The sequence below is a fragment of the Mya arenaria genome, chromosome 13, assembly GCF_026914265.1.
Source record: "Mya arenaria isolate MELC-2E11 chromosome 13, ASM2691426v1".
NCBI lineage: Eukaryota > Metazoa > Mollusca > Bivalvia > Myida > Myidae > Mya > Mya arenaria.
This window is the reverse complement of record NC_069134.1, coordinates 31,053,571-31,074,599: the sequence shown is the minus strand read 5'-3', so window position 1 is coordinate 31,074,599 and position 21,029 is coordinate 31,053,571. Positions and strand designations below refer to the sequence as shown.

Here is a 21,029-nt window from a genome sequence, read left to right as displayed (position 1 = left end):
ATCGATGACTCGGATATGAATTATTTTTATTAATGTATGATGTAAAATGTAATAAACATCTTAAATCACCTACATTTTTATTGGTATTCACCTTCTTGACACAATTTGAGGTACATACTATATACCCAGAAGCGTATTCATACTGCCGCCAAATTAACGAAGCCTTTAGCGTATACTATTTACAATCAATTTCGAAAACACTATTCATTCAAACATTACCAATTGATGTTATATTAAGACATGCTGATTTTATATCTAGATCGACAGAAACATCAGTTCACGTGTACGAAAATGAGAATTGGCGCAGACGAGACTCGGCACAGCTGACACTCGTTCTCTAACGTCTGCACCTATATACATGTTCATTGCCACTACTGTTTTTTTTCTTGTATAAGATACATTAATCAGTATGATCATCACAGTCTGGGCAAGAATAAATATCGATCAAAAGCCTTACATCCTGTTTAATAAGATTTGTTTTATTTAACGACTTAGCATTACACTGTTATGCTTTCTGTTCTTTCTCGTCGTTTTGCAGTCTTAGGCGTATCTAGATAAGATGAAAATAACCCGACCATGGACCAGGCAAGTTATGGCATAAACATCACAATAAATAAAAAGTGAAAAAAATCAATCAAATCATTAGCGAAGGTTGTTACACAATCTAGAATTATAATTTAAGCGATCAATCACGTGCATTGCTATATTATCTTTGGGATTGCCTCAATTTTCTGGATGCCAACATGATTAATGTGTTTGCTTTCATCGGGGAATTTAAACAATTGGCATTCAATTTGAAAATATTTCCAGAGAGTTTTTAATCGCATCGACTTTCTGATAATTTGTTACAACAAAAAAACCAACGTGCGTCAAAAATGTAGACAGTAAAAACACATTCTGTACTGTTTTTATCTTGAAATTTATAATGTTTCATGATATTTATTTGTGAAAGAACAGGTTTGTTATTTGTGAAAACAGTTCCCATCGTGAAACAATATTTTTAGAAAGTCGAACGATAATTTAACACGTCGCCGGCTGTCAAAATATTTCCTCAGAGTCGTTTGCAGGGAATGCATCCTTCTCTATTATTTATCTACGAGTTTATCGTGAGCATACTTCTTACGACTGCACACGCTATTCGTGTCTTCAAGACTGTTTTCTGATGACGAAGGACTTTGTCTCATAAATAGATCCTTCAACAACACTCGCATTCATTAGTTTAACGTCAACATTACATTTGAATTGTTACTGTAAAACTCTTCTTCGATCTTTTATCATTAGTTTCTTGTTTATTTTTAAGCATACTGTGTTAAAATCCAATTTGTGATAGCATAGCAAGAGTTTGTAGATTCAACTTTAAATTGTCAATGAAGTTAATACTATTAGTTTCGAACAACTACATGTCACAGGCAGTTTTCAAAGAAATTAGTCCTATTCGAAAATGAACCTTCTGATCTCGAGCATTCATTTTTTAAATATTGTATTCCATCATACATTTTTCCTCTACCACACGATTGCTTTTAAGATATTATTTATTAACGCAAGAAATACGATACTTTCTGTCTGTTATGTTGTTGTATTTAAACATACACTCCTTTATTTATGCCATCAATGCAAAAGAACAAGGGCAACTCATTCATAAAACAAATTATATTCTATTGTATATTCAAAAATATCATTAACAAAAACCGAAAACTATCGTGTTCATAGCAATCGACTACTGACCTTTCGAAGGCGTAAATCTAACCAATTGTTGATAATCTCTTTCAAGTCTGTTCGTGTTGTGTGCACGTTTTTTGTCTTTTATATATACTTAAACAGACCTGTTAGAAACGAGGTTGTGCTGCTTTTGATCAAAGTAAAAATGAACGTTCTGATGTCTAATTATTATCAAGTGAATACTAACACACTGGTAAGATTGAATTCAAATAGTTTACAATAGTATTGATGCTGAATAATTTTACCACAACTAGTTTAGTAATCCCAATGTGAATTTCGGTTTTAATGCGTTTACTTGTAATTAAGTTGAAAACAATAAATTATGTTTACGGTTCTAAGCGTTGAACTCGGTAAAATCAGGTCCTTACCTTTCCGTTTACAATTCTATGTATACATGTGGAATTAGAATTCATTTTGATTAAACCAAACAGTATCTCTTCCTAATACCATACAACTTTTATTACAAAACAAGAAGAAGCTGTGTACAGAAAAGGCTATGCAAGCACTAACAACACAACAGGATGTGCATATATTTATCTTTCATCCCTGAACCATGAGTCATACCTAAATATCCTGTATGTACTTCCTGGAAAACCAATTGCACATATTAAAGGCTAATGTATTGACCATGTATCAGCAAATAGTAGCGATTAACATAAAGATGTAACTTAAGTGGTTCAAAATGGCCAACTATTTTAAGTTATAGACATTTTCTAGTGTGTTAAAAGACAAAAATTCAACCATCATCGCTATGAAGGTAAAAAACGTATTGGTATGCAGCCCATTGGTAAATGTTCACTTTAACATATATTCACATAACATTAACGATATGTATGATAAATTGACGACATGATCACTATTCAATGTTCATAGATACTGTTAAACAAACTTTGGCTTGTTGTTGTAATGAACCCAAATTTTCATTTAAAACTTTATTTAAATAAATGACGTCGACAGGCAAACAAAACAATGTCGTTTTAGTTAATAAATATATATGCTGTCCTTCCATGTGCATGTGCCAGTTGTCAAATTAATCGAAACAATGCAGAACGGACTCCTACATCGATCAGAAACAATAGTGTTGTGCATAATTTGTTCGCGTTGGTTTCGAGCTTCATCTACTGATTTTACAAACGGGCCACCTGCCTTTCCTCTGTGAATCTCTTAATTGATGACTTGGATATGGGTATTTTTTCAATTATGTTGGTAACGTTCGATCAATATTTTTTACTGACATTAACATTTATGTTCACCATATTCAGTGTGTGTATACTGACCTTGACACAAAGATAGATATATACTATGTTTCCAAGAAGTGGGTAAATATATCCGTCCTTATTTCGACCCGTAAAGCCTAAAGCGCAAACTTTTTTTATGATCCGTATACAGACTATGTTAAATGCTTTTGTATAACACAACAACATGAAACATACCACATACGCCAAAGCCGGTCGTCTCGCAGCTATTAGACTGGTTAGTTCTGCAAATATTTACTGTACGGATTTAAATAAGCTTAATAAGCACTGTTGTATGTCGGTATGTTGTGTATTTATTCAGAATAAAAGTTTCATAGCACATATTATGAAGTGACATAATATTTGCGATAAAATATTATAATATAATTTGAGATATTACTTTCAATCGGAATAAGAAAAATCAACTAAAACCTATTTTTCGTTTAGTGCAAGTTCCTTACAACAACATTTTCACTCTGGTGGAATATTTACATTGATGAGATATCTGGTTCACTTTGTAAAATTTGGAAATAATTGGCACATATTTACATCAATATCTTTATATGTTTAAGCCGACGAACACTATGATATATCTATAGTTATCAAACTAATTTCATAGAGTGATAAATTGAAAAGAAGCACACTGCTTATATGCCGTTACTTTTATCATACTTTTTGTAAATGTTCATCTTACATGTTTAGTGTTGTAACTGATCGAAACGTCAGTGTTATTATATGGATTAATATTTCTCAGTCGCTCTGTTTGCACGTGCAGTGGCTTTTTACTGCAAACAAAAATATTATTTCCTGCTGATGCCTAGCTATTTTCTGTTTGCGTTTAGATTTATTTCGAGACAGCGCTTGCAAAGTCCTAATCAGTTAGACATCTTCGATTGATGCAATTAGAGTATATAACATATATTCGTGATAAGCATGGGTATTATTCAAACAAACTTGTCCATCAACACCGACACAAATCTTGATTTGATACCTAAATGAAAATATATCTTGCTATTTCTTTGATATATAGCTGAGATCCATCATTCAACGATTCCATCGTACAATTCTCATTCGTTTTATTCTCATTTCTTCCTCTTACGTGAACTGTTGAAATTATAATGGAAGATAAAAATAGGATGCAAACTGGTCTCTTTTCATGTGTTTGTAATTAGGCTTCAACTACCAACTGAAAATATCTAATTTCAATTTTAACATAAGTCAAGTTCGTCCTTGGCAAAAGAAAACGTAGGTATGACCACCCTGACGTCCACTGCCATACATCGTTATAATGATAATTATTTCAATTTTATCAAATGAATTTTAGTACAAAACTAACTTCTTGGGAAAACACTTACCACAGAAAAGTTGTTTTTCACAGACATAATGTATTAAAGATCATATGCACTCAAGTTCAACGCATACACACACAAACACACACATGTATCGCTTTTTGAACGCTTTTTTGAACGCTGTTATCCTTATGTTCTGGTTATGTCGATTTATTTTTCGACCTTTTTCGGTTTAGTTCTACACGTTTTGTATTTCGGTTAAATCGATTGATCGTTATCTTAAATTAATTCTCGAAGTTCCAACGACAGTTTTGACTGTTATTATCAGAATATCATACAAATACTGCCCTATAGGCGCTACGCAGAAATACAAAAAAAAACAGAAATTCATCAATGAACGGAACATCCTGATGTACTTCCGTATTCACTAACCTTGGCTTGTGTAGAGATTCTTGTTCAAAGATAGTTTGCCAATATTATTTATTATTGTATAAGTGTCCTTTTCCATGTTTCTTTAGATGGATTTGTCTTATTAACGTTGTCATGATCCGCAGAAAAATGCACACAAGTGCATTTTCGGGCATTTTTTATTTAATAACAATTTGTTTATCTTTTCTGAAACAGACCCTCAAATTGTCTTAATTGCAATTATGTGATGCTTTGAAATATTGCCTTTTTTGTTTTATTGCAATCGAAGAATACAAAATGATGCTATCTTAGACCAAAAATATGTTGTTTGCTTTTTTTCTTTTCTGAAAACAACGTTTCTTGTGTTATCGCTCTTTCAAATTATCAACAGTGAAAACTTAACCCACCTGAATGGAAACACGCGGGATTGCGTAAACTTCCCTCCAGTGATAAACCATACTGACAAAATTTTCAATTAGAGTGCTTAGTTTTGCATTCCCCACAGGCAGTATTTCAGACAATTTTAATTTATTGGGCCAATTTGTTTAGAAACGCTCCCGGGAGTGAAAATAAATATGGAAATTATGTTTTCAATGGCATCTGCCAAGATGCGGCTCAAAGTTTATTTGTTAAGGAAAGAGTTGCGGGATTGATGTCATTATCGGGGAAGGAACGCAATTAGGATGGTCGAAGTGTGCGAAGTCCACGCGAACTTTGACCAGCCAAATTCATATTCATGTTCATATTCCCGATAATGACATCAGTCCCGCAATTCATTACTTATATGTACACCAATAGTTCATTATCTTATTCAAGAATTGTTAAAAATACATCATTTCATTTAAGAAAACCTTTCAGTTATCCTTTCTTACCTATTCTGTAAATAGAACGACCCGACTGTAACCGGAAACATTTTATCAAATGACTTCACAATAACGCGGGAAATAATCTACCACCTAAAATCACTAACAAACATAAAATAGACACAATTATGGCAACAATACATTTTACATATCATAAATGCTTACTTTTTAAAATGTTGATTTATATTTTCCGGGACCTGATGACACAAACAAACAATAACAATATCTTTTTGTTATGTATAATGTTATTCGATCCGAACATATCCGAAAATATGTTAACGGATGATAACCGTAATTGCCGAAAGGCATGTTCGTTTAAGGAATGGAAGTTGGGATGTAAATCTATATTCATGAATTCTGTTAACGATTTTGAGCTTGTATTAAAGATGCCCATTCAGCAGGCGAATACGAACGACGACAACGGATGGTGTATTAATATTTCGCTTACGAAGAATCTAATGTCCAATGAATAGATTCATTGTGTCAATACCTTGTGGTTTTGATATTATAAGAAAACAGAAATGTCATTGGTATTTTAAACATTTTCCACTCACTATAAAGTCTGATATGCATTTTAATCATATAATACGTTTTTGCATTATGATTTAATCATACACTCCCTCTACAATTGGTGCCAATGTTATCTTGTCAAAATGTCACTGCATATACACATCAAAATTTTACTGTACGTTTGTCCCTATTTAATGATTTGTTACACGATATTAACGGAAATCCCCTAATTCTACTCTGATTTACAATTATTTTTTATCGAATACCAGCTTAAGTGGTAAATTAAACTTTAATTTCATATTAAAGCCATTTCTACCTTTTAGAACAGGTATCCTGTATTATTCTGAAGAAAGAAATCAATAATGCAATGAAAACTACAGGGACAAGCCTAGTGGTCGAATAATCAATTTTTATAAACCCTGTTTAGAGGCACGAGCCAAAATAAAAAATAACTAAAGACACAAAGTTATAACCTCTACATATACAAATGCAAAGACAACAAACAGACCACATATTCATCATAATAGCCCTCGAACCAACACGGAAATGTATGCGTTTGCTTTAATAATACTAAAATGCAAGCGATTAATTCATACTCGCAAGCATCGTAAGTTCATTTTTTATTTTACCAAACATACATAATACATCACAGGTAGGCTCATATCAGAATGCAATACGAGTTTAAACAAAACATTCAAACGTTTCTAAACAATGAAGGTGATTTTAATGTCACAACATTAACGAATAATTCCGTATGTGCGGATATGTCACAGCACCTGGGGCTTTTTAGGTAATCAATTTCCGTTACTGCGGTCGTAGTTTCTGCCTTACGACAAATGGGATCGGATCATTTGTAACATCATACGACGTTCGCCTACTTCATCACCACAAGCCAATCTCGAAACACGTTTTTCTCTTGAATCCTTTCCTATTTCCAATGACTCAGATCAATCGCATTCCGCCTGCTGTCTTGGTGGGATAGGTGTTGACATATGACGCTTCACATTTGGTATGTCATTCAATTTCAGATTGCACATGTTTGTATTAACGCGTCCATTACCATTTGATATGCCACTGAAGTAATCATTCTGTATCAACGGCGCGGGTGTCTCCGGATCACCAATTGTAGGAGTGGTCACCCCGCATGAGCAACAGTTTTGTAGTTCATCCGTTGACTGGAGAGCAAGGACGCCAGAATGTTTACCTGCTGTCAGGAGCTTGTCCCCGACGAGTTCAAACTGCGAATAATACAAGACTTAAACTGCAATTGCAACTGCATGTGTGTTTTAAAGCTCTTAGTAAATTATCATTGGCTCTGTGATAACAATAATCGTACGAAACACATATTACCATTAAAAATGATATCAAACCTAAGAATGGATTATACATTTATTCATGTTGTGAAATGGATGATGAAAGTAGAGCTCCAGGGACAACATGTATGGAAGCGAATATTTATATGCGTCGTTTTACATTAAATATGGGAAAACAGAACTAATGTTCACTCACCACTAGTATTGCTGTGGTTAGACCGACGACAAATCCAACGATGACGTCAGCAGGGTGGTGCTTGTTGTCATGGATACGGCCGAGACCGCAGATCAACGAGAGGAAAACGAGTCCGAATTGAAGAAACAGTTTCACAATCCGAGAGAACGACACATGTAGCCGCCGCTGGATGTAAAACTGTGGAGAAACAAGTAGTAATTTTAGTAATAGTAAATTAAATAAAAAAAAATCATCATTGGAAATCTTGAATCGGCCATCTAAACTTAAGTGGTGTTATTATTATTTTTGTTTTTAAATCCTTTGACCACAACGGCATACATTGTTTAGTAATACCTTTATTTAAGAATTCAGCTATGATAAGTTTCTGTGAAATGTTTTGAGGTTTCATTCCGTGTTGTGTAGTGAGTTTGTTTTGACTATCTGAATAAATGTCGTTTAACAAATCAAGACAAAATCGAGATAAGCATAAAGATGCAACATAACGCGTATACTTTTCGTTATATGGAAACGCATTAAAGTGTCACAACCACACATCTGTGAATTATGGCACCAAGTTTTCATTTGATTTACTTTGAAAGTGGTTTTTGTGCATACAAAATACCCAAACTGATCTATATGAAATACGATTTCTACACCTTCAGATACTGCAGTCATCTGATAGCCAATTTTGAATATTTCAAAGTGCAGATATATCAATAGCTTTATTAAAACTGCACAATCGGTAATTTGTGTAACATAATAATATCCAACCATCACATACCTGTTTTTAAATGACAACAATAGAATCATCAACATTTAACATAATAAAGAAGTTATCAAATGAGCTAGCTTATTTATGAACTGATCTTCTTTAAACACCTGTATAGGAACATTGATATGGGAGAAGAAAGTTTAAATGGCAATCGAAAGAATCTCATTTCAAAACTGACTGTATTATAATATTATAGATGAATAACCACTATGTTAAACACAAACGCAGTAGTACATCATTATTGGTTGCAGACCGAAGTTATCTAAATTATGTAATGAATGCAAATATATATATAGTAAATATCAATATAAATATATACTTTACTTACACTAAAATACACTGCAATGTACATGGAAAATGATGCGTGGCCAGAAGGGAAAGACTGTCGACTGTCCCGAATCTCGTCTACTCCGTGCTCAATATCGGAACAAGTGTACTCGTTGATGTACCTTGCAGACAAAATCAACATTGCAAAAATAAAATTAGATATTAAAGGCTACAAAAGTTAAATCCAATATTTTTATACATACACATTGTGTATATCAAAACCACACGCGGTCATATAGTCACTTTTGTATCTAAACCTGTGTACAAGTTCCATGTTCTCTGACAAAAGCGTAACAAAAGCTTGCTGTAATCTATTTTCAGCTTAATGTGCTCCAGAACAGTCGGAATTGTAATAATATGTAAAGGCCAATTTTAACAATATACAATAGATGTTCAACATTAGCTTACCCCGGACAAAGTGACCGATTAAACTGGGGTTGGCAAACGTCTAAGAAGTTGGGCCGGAGTAAACCCATCTGGTTTTTTACGAATTCCACAATAAGCTGCTGCAGCTGGAACCCAACAAGAAAAACGCTATAGCCACGCACACAGAAGCCTAGCTCGTCAGCACCCTGGAAGGGTCGGTGACACTTTCGGTCAACCGTGTTTAGCAGCTCCACCAGCAACACCTGTGACGGTAAAGCATAATGCGAAAAGAATTCTTAAGTTTGAAAGAAATGTGCATTTCAGAACAGTCAGAAGTTAATAAATAACAAACAACAAAGCCTACAAAACCTTCAAAAATAAAGGACAAAAAAATGAAATGTAAGAACAGATCATATAATGGCATATCCTTTTTCGAATCAAAATGTGTCCTTTATAGCATTACAATTGGCTATAAAGTAGATCGAATGAAATAATTATAATAACATCGCTTTAACATTTCAATCCCTAATTAGAACAGGGTAATCCGTATGGTGTTACACATCTTATAGTGTTTTTTTTCTTCGAGTTGTTTAGAAATGTTCTTTCAACTATAGCACCGATAATGATACAAATTAAAGTGTATCACTAATTTGTGGTTTGTGTCTGAATGGACGTATAGATGCATTTGTGAATTGTTGCTTTAAACCAATGGAAATATTAACAGGTCACATGATACCCTGTGAAAAAGATGAAATGCAAAATAACTCGTCTTATAAACATTATTTTCATTGATATATTTTAATTATGAAAGAGAGGATATATTGCGAGTTTGCCTCTTATAAATAATGATTATAATCTCCAAATTTAATGAAAGACATTTATAAAACTGAAGAAACCATATAATCCCTCGCCTAGTACATCATGTGTATCACATTAAAGTCTTACATACCACGCCAATCGAGACGCTGAAGCCGGCGATGATGAGAACGGAAGTGGAGACGGTTTCCGGTCGGTACGGGAGAGAGAGGGTCGGGTCGTCACATAGGAAGCCGCGCTCAGACGGCGTCCCTCGGAGGAAAAGAAACAATACCGGGATCCCCACTTTAAGTAAAAAGTTCAAGACTAGAGTTAAAATCGTGTTAAATTAGTGTGATTAAACTATATACATAAACGGCATTATGATAAATACACTTAGCCTGACCAAGCTTTCAATATATTTACATAAAGTCTTATATTGACGCCAGCTAGATTTATTTTGCCAGATAATGTTTCATCTTAATTGAATACGTTTGTGATCAACTTCTCTTAAAAGAACCTGTAATTTATTTGGGATTAGCTTACATCTGAGTTTCAAAGTTTCTTAAAAAGAGCTTGTAATTTATATGTAATTAACTCCCCGCTAAAGTAAACTCTAGCATTAAGGTTGACCTCGGCGCTTGATGATCAGTGTTTTCTGCCCTTTCATGAAAACTGATGAATTTGTGAATTTGTATTAAATATCTCCAAAAGGGTGCACAGCATTAAAATGTTCACAGCTAGGTATAAAATGGAAGGAGGTAGACATTGACCTTTTTTCATTGTTGATTAAGACATAGAGAAAAAAGGCCGTTTAAATGTTAAATGCTCTATTGTTTACAGTAGCTGTTATTTGATCTAAAAATGTATGTTCTTTTTTAAAACAGCAAATTTTGCATTGTTCAACGGTAACGTTTTCATTTGTAAATACGTGTTAGAGTGCAATTTGTACTCTTAAAGACGTCGACATCTTTTTTTCAACAACTGCATTTTTTACTGAATATGTAAGTTATTGAGTACATTCACACATGGCATTAAGTAGAAACACATACATTGATGTTGCTTTTAATTAACCTTCGATTCTAAATGAGACAGGTTGCGCACACGTAAATATCATTTAAATTTAATAACGTACATACAATTTAAGTGCCATCTGTATCCACGCCGCGACTCTACAATAATTGATGGTATATAGACCGTTTCCAGAATCCAAGCTCCCTGCAATTATTGATTTGAAAGAGGTTCTTCCATGCGATCGATCAAAGGTAATTTTCGAGCATATGCGAGATTCGACGGCAAAATTAATAAATTTTGCTTTTTTTATCAAGATTTTCAGGATATTGGCAACTAGAAACAAATTGACCCTCTTTCCACATGGAGTTTTAATCGTTGCGATTAACTGATCTATGCACTAAAGAGTCCCACGTTAACAAGCAGTAACAGTAACGATTTTAATGTGTTAATAGATGCGTCTGTACAGTTTGGAGAATTATCTGAATATTCCAAAACATTGCTTTGAATGAGAGGAATGTTCAAGAAATGTTGTCTTGGAGGGTTTCACAATTATGAAGATATGTTTAATGGAGGCAAGATCAACATTTAGTTTGTAGCATTAAAATGTTTCTTTCTTTTTATTGAAGTCAGGTAGGCGATCAATACACGTTCTAATATGCCGACCATGTCTCATATATCATATTCGAACAACAGGATTAAATACCTATACATTACATATAATAAGTAGTTGTAATAATAAATAGAGAGATTTCCTCCGAGGTCAAATTTCGCCATCCGAAAACGTATCCGTTAATGAGGATAAAAGCTATGGTACTATCGCGACTTTCCTTGAACTTAAAAAAATAGATTCAACATTACCTATGTAAGTGATTATATTTGAAAATGGACAAATGCCGAAAACTAGTGTCGTCGATATCCAGGACCCTCTCATAACCCGTATAAATATTTGTGTCAGATATAATTAAACTATTATATAAATGTAGTCTGTTCAACATGTAATATATTGTCTAGATATTTCAAACACAAGCCTCTGATAGCAGGGATAAAGTAAAGTATAGTAGCTAAAATATCTGCGTACAACTATAATCTTAATTCATGCACGCCTTTAACCACTTGACAATGTTTTGCAGGCAGATGACAATAAACGATGTATAGCGAATGAGCTATGGAGAGAAGGCATTGTGCATGTACAGGTTCAATTACGTCAAAGGACCACCCGTTAGTTATCAGACCACCGTCTTCTGCTTTGATAAAACCGAAACAGACTGGTAAGCAACTGTAAAATATTAATTAAATCCACTTAAAAGTGCATGTTCAACCGAACAATTTCCGTAAAGTTTCATTGGTTGGAGCCGCCTTTTCTGACGTATTCATTTCCGGACCGATATTGTTTGCGTTTTTCCATCTACATCAATAATTAATTATGTAATGCATATCCCGTAGTGAAACCAATCCGTATATTAGTGTGTTTTTGTTTTTTTTAAACTGATCATAAAATACCATTGGCATTGACAAATGGATAAGATTTTAAAAAAAGTTCGTCAATTGTTCGAGTTGTCTCCATGGCATGCCAATGTATTGTACGACGAACACATAGAAAAAACGTGAAAACTTATTTTCGTCACTATCAATGAGTGTCCGATGATTATTTAGAGGCACGTCATTAAAACTTTATCGTAACAAGATGAAAGAAAACATTTCCAACATTGCTTAAACTTAATACGTTGATTTTGTCGTGTATGCGAAATGACAAGTCAAGATGAAATGAGGAGACACATTTCCAATTGTGATAAAATTCGCTGATACCATATCATAATTAAAGGGCAGAAGTTGGTGTTTTTCTGGTTACCGTTTCGAACAATTAGTGAAAGAAGAGTTTACAGTGGTAGAGTTAAACCGGTTAACGAGAAAAAAACAACACATCAAACGTTTCCAAACAATTATCAATATCAAACGGTTAAATTAAACTTGTCTAATATATAACGATTCATTTTAAAACGTAATACTTATATATGAACTTCAGGTTTCCAGGGATTGCGACTGCGCCTGTTTTTCTTTGTCATTTGTCATTTGGGGTTCATAGGTTTTGGATGTTATTTTGTTTTCTTAAAGTCATTTTAGTTTATAACTCACAGTATTATTGTTCTACGATTCAAATTCTCTTTCGATAACTAAATTGTTCGATGCTAAAATTATTAAGTTCAATAACAAATAAATTTCTCTGAGGTAGAAAGGATCTGTTTCATAATTTGATTTCATCGTAAGTAGAAATAGTTACCTAATTATAACACACATGTTTAATGTAAAGATGGTGTTGTATATTATTATTGCTTTTTACAAATTATATGTAAATTTCTGTTTTGGTACACATCACACTTTTCGCAAAACAATATTCTTAGAAACGATAAAAAATTAACTTCGAACATACTTTGTTTTTGAACATATAGTATGGTACCAATTAGAAACATGATATGGAATTCAAAGAATATTAAAACAGTAAATTGGTTTATGTTATATACTATTTGTATGATCGAAATCCTTCAATCTGTAAATTATTAGTTTTTAATAAATACTTTTGAGTTATAATTTGTTTAGTTACGGTTATAAGAAAAGCCTAAACAAGTGTTCACAATACTCAAAATCAAAATAAAAAATACGCTAAAGATTTTATCAAAAATGGAAAAACAAAATAATTACCTATCATGTACAGGATAACATCAATAATTACTGCAAGGGTAATCCGCCACCGACATAATTGTCGTCCGTTAACAAAACAGTTATCCATTTTATAATAACACCAGAACAAGATGTGCGTTCTCAGTTCCCCCTTGTGCCGTTAAATACACACACCAATTTGCTTTCCACCAATAATACAACGAGCACAGTATCTGGTCCCGCCCTCAGCAGTTTAATCACAAGACAGCAATTGCAGACGATGCTGTTTTTCTTTCGATGAGAGAAAGGTTGCACTTATTTATTTTATTTGAATTTAAATCGACTGTTTAGATAGGCAATAGCGAATTAGAGGAATTCACATGTAAACTGAATTTTTTAAATCTTAATTTGGAATTTCCGTGAGCCATTAGAACTATATTTCTTAACATCAAATAGGCCGCTATAATATTAAATAATTTTGTTTGTTGTATCACTTCCCTTTAAAATGTATTATTTGAAAGAGTCTCGGGAATGTTAATCATGAGTTTAGCCTTGTTTCCAATTAAATTCCTTGATAAATGTCCTCATACGTTATTCTCAAACATCGAGGTACGAAAGTAGCAATCCAAGTACCCTTTGATACCGACACTCTAGCGCTCAGCGTTCACTGAATACAAAAGTTATTCGAAGGATACTTCGAAGACACATAAACCCAGTTTGAATACCATTGAATACCTATATAACCGATAGTTGGTAGTAATTATCCTGAAAGTCATTATTGCAAATTTCGCGGATGGTTTCACTACTTTTCTGATTCTTTCTCTTTAGGTGTAATAATTGATTATGGAAAGCTGAATATAACATTGTATTAACACACCAGCATAAGCGTAGGACTCAGTCTGTTTTCAAATCGTAGGTAGCTGTCCGAGACATTGATTGATTACAACAAGTGTAATCGTTTGTAAATCTATACAATTAATGTAAATATAGGCAGTTATCATTTATTGTAATAACAATATTGTTCTGGCTTTACTCTTCTACTAGCTACGATTATCTTTTTCCTATTACCTAGCTCACTTTCTATCTACTTGTTATGTCCTTAACAGCTACAATTGTCATTTTCAATTGTGTATTCACCTTTATACACTTCTTCTTGTTTAGTTTGTGCTAGTTTACGTAATATTTACACACAAAATGTAAGACGTGAATTCCGTAGATAGATAGATGGACATCTGTGAGTAACTAACAATCTAGTTGAAAAACTTTTAACACCTTCAATATATCTTGCCTAATATAGTTTTTGTGTAGCTTTAAGTTAAAATGATAATTTCTAACAATTGATTTTCTCTATTCAGCTTTTCTGAAGCACTTGTTTTCGAAAGGAAATCAAACCCTTTTAATACGAGTGTAAGGAGACAATATTATATTTAATCTACATCAATTTTGTGATTGGCGGACACATACATCAATAAATTACCTCTCCCCTTTTAAATGTTAATGTTTTCAATATGTTGTTGTTTGGCATACTGCTGGTGAACAACAGCACTTCAATTACAGACATGTCCGTCAATGCACATATATATATATATATACTCAGATTTATAATAAACAGGAATCAGATGTTGACGATTTCATTTTGCTGACCATTCTTAGACAATATGAATGTATTTGGTTAGTGCTGGCACGGTGCATCAAGTGGGTGTGCTGTCGCGTTAACAGTAGCATATACATAATAGTTCAGGAAACGCACCATTTCTTTACAAGTAAAATGTGCATAACACCATACACTATGTGTAAAGCGCTAACACTTAATTTAGGAATTTGCATTTCAATCATGCCAAATTAATTACACAAAATCAGACAGCAGGCAGACAGCAGGGAATCATTCGATTAATTTGCAGAATGATTTACCAGTTGTTATCTGACAGGATATCTCTGTTAATGCCACCCAAACGACACAAGACTAGTCCCTTCTAAATCCGATACCAATTAGCAGAGATTTAAGTGTACCATAGGTAACAAGAGAATGGCACTTTATAGGCTTCAGTATAAATGTAATGTTTGAAAACAAGAATTTTGAAGAGCTGAATTCAAACTTGTCTAGCCTGATACCAAATGAGCATACTTTTGTTTAGCATACTTTTGGGGAATATGTATCTACAGCGAATTCATTGGACAATTACTTCATAGTTTTAAAGGTCGCGTTAAGATCGGCAATATATAGCAGTTTAAAAAAGTGAAACATAATACTACACGAGAAAGATTTGTTTATGATATTTTGCAATAAGTATGATATTCAAAATCAAAAAATATGGTACAGATAAAGTGATGGTCATTAGTTTATAATAAATTTTGGTCATTTTTAATGTGAAATTGCATGCCTCTCGTTTAAAGTATATTGAACCTTGGTCCGTGTGCTTGGTAGATTGGCTCTTCGTTAAATTCTAGATTGACTGGCTTTAACATGTAGTTTCAATTGTTATGCTTGTTTAAGTAAAATTTGTTCATGGAAATTGTCGATAAATTTAAAAATGCGATTGTGCAAGTTTGAAAAAAAGTATTTGAGGGAAAGTCAGATTGTTCATAATTGTCGAAAGCATCCATCAGATACCTTTTCTTGGAATGCAAATCTACCTTTGATCAACGATTTTATCTTGTGCATACTCCTCTTGACTGCGCAAACGATTTGTATCTCTCTGACAGGTTTATGTTGACGACATTTGCACCTTTAGCAAGGACGAGATACAGATATATTTATGTAAAAGGAAATGACATGCTCAATTATCTTGAAAGGTGCCATTTTATGTTGAAAAGATGCATATGCGGTGTGCCCGTATTGTTTTTAACATTTTTTGCCATTCGTTTAATTTCTGGTAGGCCTTTAACTTCTGTGTTGTCGGTTATTTGGCTTCATCATAAATTTGTTCACTGTTTCAATAATTAATACATAATGTTAACAACATACATGATACAATAATGGTGATGGTCAATGTTTGTAATCGTCTAAATTTGGCAAGATTTGCTCTTTAAATATCGAAGCTGTTGCCATACAATTTTAAATGCAATACAATGCAATGAAATTTAGTTAAAAGCAATGTCAACAGTTTGGCAACCTGCTTCAATCTTGAAACTTAAATTGGATAATTTTTGTATCAACAATTAATTAAGAATTAAACTACGAAAAAATATTTAACCAAAATAAATAAATAGAATATAGCCTAGAACAAATCACAATGCCAATCCGCGCTGTGATTTCTAATAATGTGAACATCTCGTTTCTTTATATTCCATATCTAACAATGATGAATCATTTGCTTTGTTTATTTGTTTTGTATGAAGGACTATGAAATAACACGTAACACAAATACGAACAAACTGAAGCGGCGTCGATGCTAAGTACAAACGTCTCACGTTCGCGCGTAATATACGAACGACTGCCAGTTCGAACGACCGCAGTTTTACTGTAATACAAACTGCTCCGGGGCGGCGAATGATATAAGCCTCTTGCACTGTAGGTGTCACACAACACTTTTAGTGGATACAGTTTACGATAGGGTTGTAAAATATTCATTTCGAGTCCGAATTTGAGTTCCACAAAACAATCAATCGTTTCCGGTTTTTATCTCCTCCAGGAGTGCTAGTTTCATTAAGAACCTCATCGAAATAAGGCGACTTCGTCACCCGTCTACCGTACAGCAAGAGTGATGGCTTCTATGGCTCCGTCTCGACCTCTCCTGATGTGACGTAAGTTAGTTGAACGTATTTTATATTTGAAGTCCATATCTGATCGACCAAGTATCTGCTTGATTGCAGTCTTGGTCACCGATCATGCGCTCCCACCATCCTCCGTACCAAGATGCACGTTTCAAAGTAACACACCAAAATGTCCATTAGTTATTTAGTTCTTCTTGAACTGCTCTCATCTAGAAAAGTTAACGTAATCGGTTCGTTGCTCAACACAAATCTTCAGACATGGTTGGAACGTTTGTCAAAGTTGATCAACATGGAATTAGTTCCAAATGCATAGCTGATGTTGCTGGACAATTTAACACAAATATATGCTTTGTGTTCATGCCATTCCTTCCCACGTATATACAGCTTACCAATAAAGTAAACTGACGTCACTGTGGATGGATCGGCGTCGTCGACTTGCACTTATTCGCTCGATATGAGCGATTTGTCGCTCGATATGAGTTTACGTTAACCTTCCGTCACACAACGCACGTCCGTTACATGGACCGTAAAGAAAGTTGTTTGCCAGTATCCAATACTTCTGTCTCAGGTAATTAACAGTTTAACTTGGTCCAACATGTAGCAGTCTATCAAAAATAAACGTGTAACCAGTTGTTGTGGAGTCAAGTACGGGATTTTGGTGATTTGTGTTAATTGTGAATGCACCCGCCTTCACGAACAGCACCAGCACCATCTAGGAACAGTTTCAATTATTTCAACAGTAATAGACGACCTCCTTTTCAATTCAAATTCTCGATTTCCTTGTCATACACGGTGTGTTGACTTTCGGACACAACTATTTCGACTCATTCAGTTCAGTGGCGGTGGCATGTTCAAATATCGTTGTTGCGATGTCGAGTTTGTAGTTACGTACACCTATTTTTTTTGCAATCACGAGTAGATACTTCCCACGTCTTGATGTACCTGTTGACACTAATGATATTTGGGATTACTTGAACGTAGTTTGAAGCGCATTGTTTTGACTGATGTGACAAAGGCTTGTGTTCGCAGATTCCGGTTGTGTATACGGTAGTCGTTTGGGAGTCCCATGTCGTCCATTTGTCGGACTCGGACATCAAACGTGGCCCTCTCACCTGTAGGGTTTTTTTTTCAAAGAAATGCTAAAATATTTCCATTTGTTATTGGAGTTGTCTTGATTTTATTTTGTAGGAAAATTTCTCCAGATCCGGTTCATTCAATCTGTGAATTTCATTGACTATTATTTTTCACAAATCGTGTAAAATACTCGCTGTTGGTAGCCAGTGTCAGACAAAAGGACTTTCTGACCATAACTAAATCTTGAAAATGTTTGTTTATGCATGTGTCTTCCGATTCACACGCCTATTACTGCGATCATTACTTCCAATCGTGCAAGGGTAAGCCTTATCAATGGTGCAATGCGCGAGTTGGGCATAAGCGCGCTGATTGACTACCTCTGCAAATGTAAACGGCTGCACCATGTGTCGTTATATAAGCGTTTGAAAACACGTGTAGTGCACTTTCATTTTCAAAGTTGAACAAACATCTGTTGAAAGATCCAGAAGAAACATAATTCACGTCCCTATATTTTTTTAATAATTTTGCTGAAGCTCCAACGGCAGTGGCGTATCCAGTAATATTTCAATAGAAACAGCTCATTCAAAATGACCATGCACGAATGGTGATTGGTATAAGTAGACCAAGCGGATGATACATTTTAGATGTGTGCTGCAAAATGTGACAGCGTCCAATCGTATGCCGACAGTTTTCGAGTTTCAAGGCCTATCTCTGACCTGTTCATTTTGCTTACTTTACACGAATTCTCCTGTTGGAATACCAAAAATGTTGAAATTGGCATCACGAATGATTTCATTTCATTACAGTATACATGCTGTTATAACGCCAGAACTATGTTTTTTATAAGCAATCATCATGCATCAGATCATGGTAGTATCAAATCAATATTTGTATAAGAGGTGCTGGTGTCAGGTGTATGCATGTCTCTTATTTTTGGACGGTTGCATGGTGATGACTTATGACTAGTCTTATGAAAAATGCGTGAAGATATATCAGCTGATAAAAAGGAACGTTGAAGAGTAATATTAATACGACATGTGTAAGACTGATAGATGAGGGAATTAAGTAACGTAATAGCAAAATTTATCAGTCACTGCGCTGATTGACATATCAGTATGTTTTAAACGATAATGCTACGATTCGATATATGCTATTTATAATAGCATCTATGAACTGATTTAGGTTCAAAATATATTATATTTGCAATTTTGTCAATACTTACGTTTATTCTAAACAGCATTTTTTAAGATAAACAAAACAATGTTATAGAACACTACGCCTAATCAAACCGGTACAAGTGAAACCGCAAGCTAAATAAGATGAAAAACGCATGATGTTGGTAAACAACTAGAACAACCGATCAACGGCAAAATGTAAATAGTGTTACATAAAACAAAAACAAGAAAATTGTAGAGAATGCTTGAGTTATAAATGTATAATAAAAAAATATTGTATGGTTTAAGTCTAGATCGTGGAAAAAATAGACCATTTTTCCAAACATTAACTATAACGGTGATTGTACCGAGCTTATTGTTAATTAGTAAGTAATAAATTATAAAACAATGGATGCCAAGTCGATTATCCAATTTAACAAAGCTCACTCCTAAGCCTTTAAGACACTTAATGAGAGACAAACATCGTATTTATAAACACGGAATTCAAATACATCTTTACAACATTAAACCGAACATTTTATGATAATTGATCATTATCGTTTTATTTACAAATACAATTACTTGTTGGCTTGCACATGGTTTTTGCACCAGGTACATACGTCGTCAACAAAACACTTTCAGTTAAATAGAAATCGCTTTCGTAATCAAAAGTAGTATGCACATGATAAAATCGTATAGCAAAGACAGTAATGCATTTCAATTAAAATCTGACAAATCATTTCGACAGTTAATATGGAAATATAGTTCCCTATCAGCTTTGACATACGTCATCTAAAAGAATTGTGGCAAGTAATTTGGTTGAATTGGTTTCTAATAATATTAAACATGAAATATACATTTTAATGGTCTCACAAACGATGCATTCCTAGGGTGAAAATTTATTTAAATTTGACCCTCAAATGTTTCATGGCAAACTTTGTCTCAACTATCAAACATGTTAATTAACTCAAGTATGAATTATATCTATTAATACTTGTAAATATAATGTTTTGTTACTGTAGACAATGTAGACGCTATTTTGTTTGTTTGTTTTGGGTGTAACATAGCAGATAATCGATGCGGTTGGAAACTAATGGTATTTTTCCGTTTATGATGCCAATATTTAAAATTACATTATGAAAGCTAAGAAATTAATCATTTGGCAGCCAGAGATTGAAGCAGTCAAACATATATTAAAACACTGCTCCAAATTGATCGGATATAGTACATCTATCAGGTTTAAACACTTCGTAAGTTTCTATTTAAGTTTCCATATGCAATAGTAACATGCATAAGCATGTTTAAAATAAACCGTTAAAAACTACAAAAAGTGCCCAGTAGGCTAACATGTCGCCAATATCAATGACACAAAGATTAAGGACAAATGTCACCCTTTCTTAAAGGGACTGTGTCACAGATTGGCACCAAAAAAAGTTTTTTTCTGTAACGAATCTCAGGACAATTATCTAATAGAATGTGTTACGCTTTGATATCATAATTATCGTAAAAAAAGTAACAAACTGTAAAATGAATTGTGTCGGTGACCGGGTTCGAACCCGCGTCCAACTTCTTATTAACTGAGCTATTAAGGCTTACCCTAATCGGGTGACATAATTAAGCTATAGACCTACCTCGGTTATATCACG

General features: G+C 33.9%; 1 protein-coding gene across 2 annotated transcripts; it reads right to left on the bottom strand.

Moving 5' to 3' along the window:
* Positions 1-6,648: 6,648 nt before the first annotated feature.
* On the bottom strand, positions 6,649-13,586 carry LOC128215556 (phospholipid phosphatase 1-like). Of its 2 annotated transcripts, none has more exons than XM_052922244.1 (6): positions 13,484-13,586; positions 9,927-10,078; positions 9,020-9,240; positions 8,613-8,733; positions 7,534-7,710; positions 6,649-7,262 (listed from the first exon to the last, which is right to left on the bottom strand). In XM_052922244.1, the coding sequence occupies exons 1-6, from the start codon at positions 13,569-13,571 to the stop codon at positions 6,972-6,974; spliced, it is 1,050 nt and encodes a 349-aa protein (XP_052778204.1). In that variant the 5' UTR covers positions 13,572-13,586; the 3' UTR covers positions 6,649-6,971. The 2 variants fall into 2 exon arrangements, with proteins under 2 accessions (XP_052778204.1, XP_052778203.1); XM_052922243.1 differs by having other exon boundaries at positions 9,020-9,123; positions 13,484-13,566.
* Positions 13,587-21,029: the final 7,443 nt, after the last annotated feature.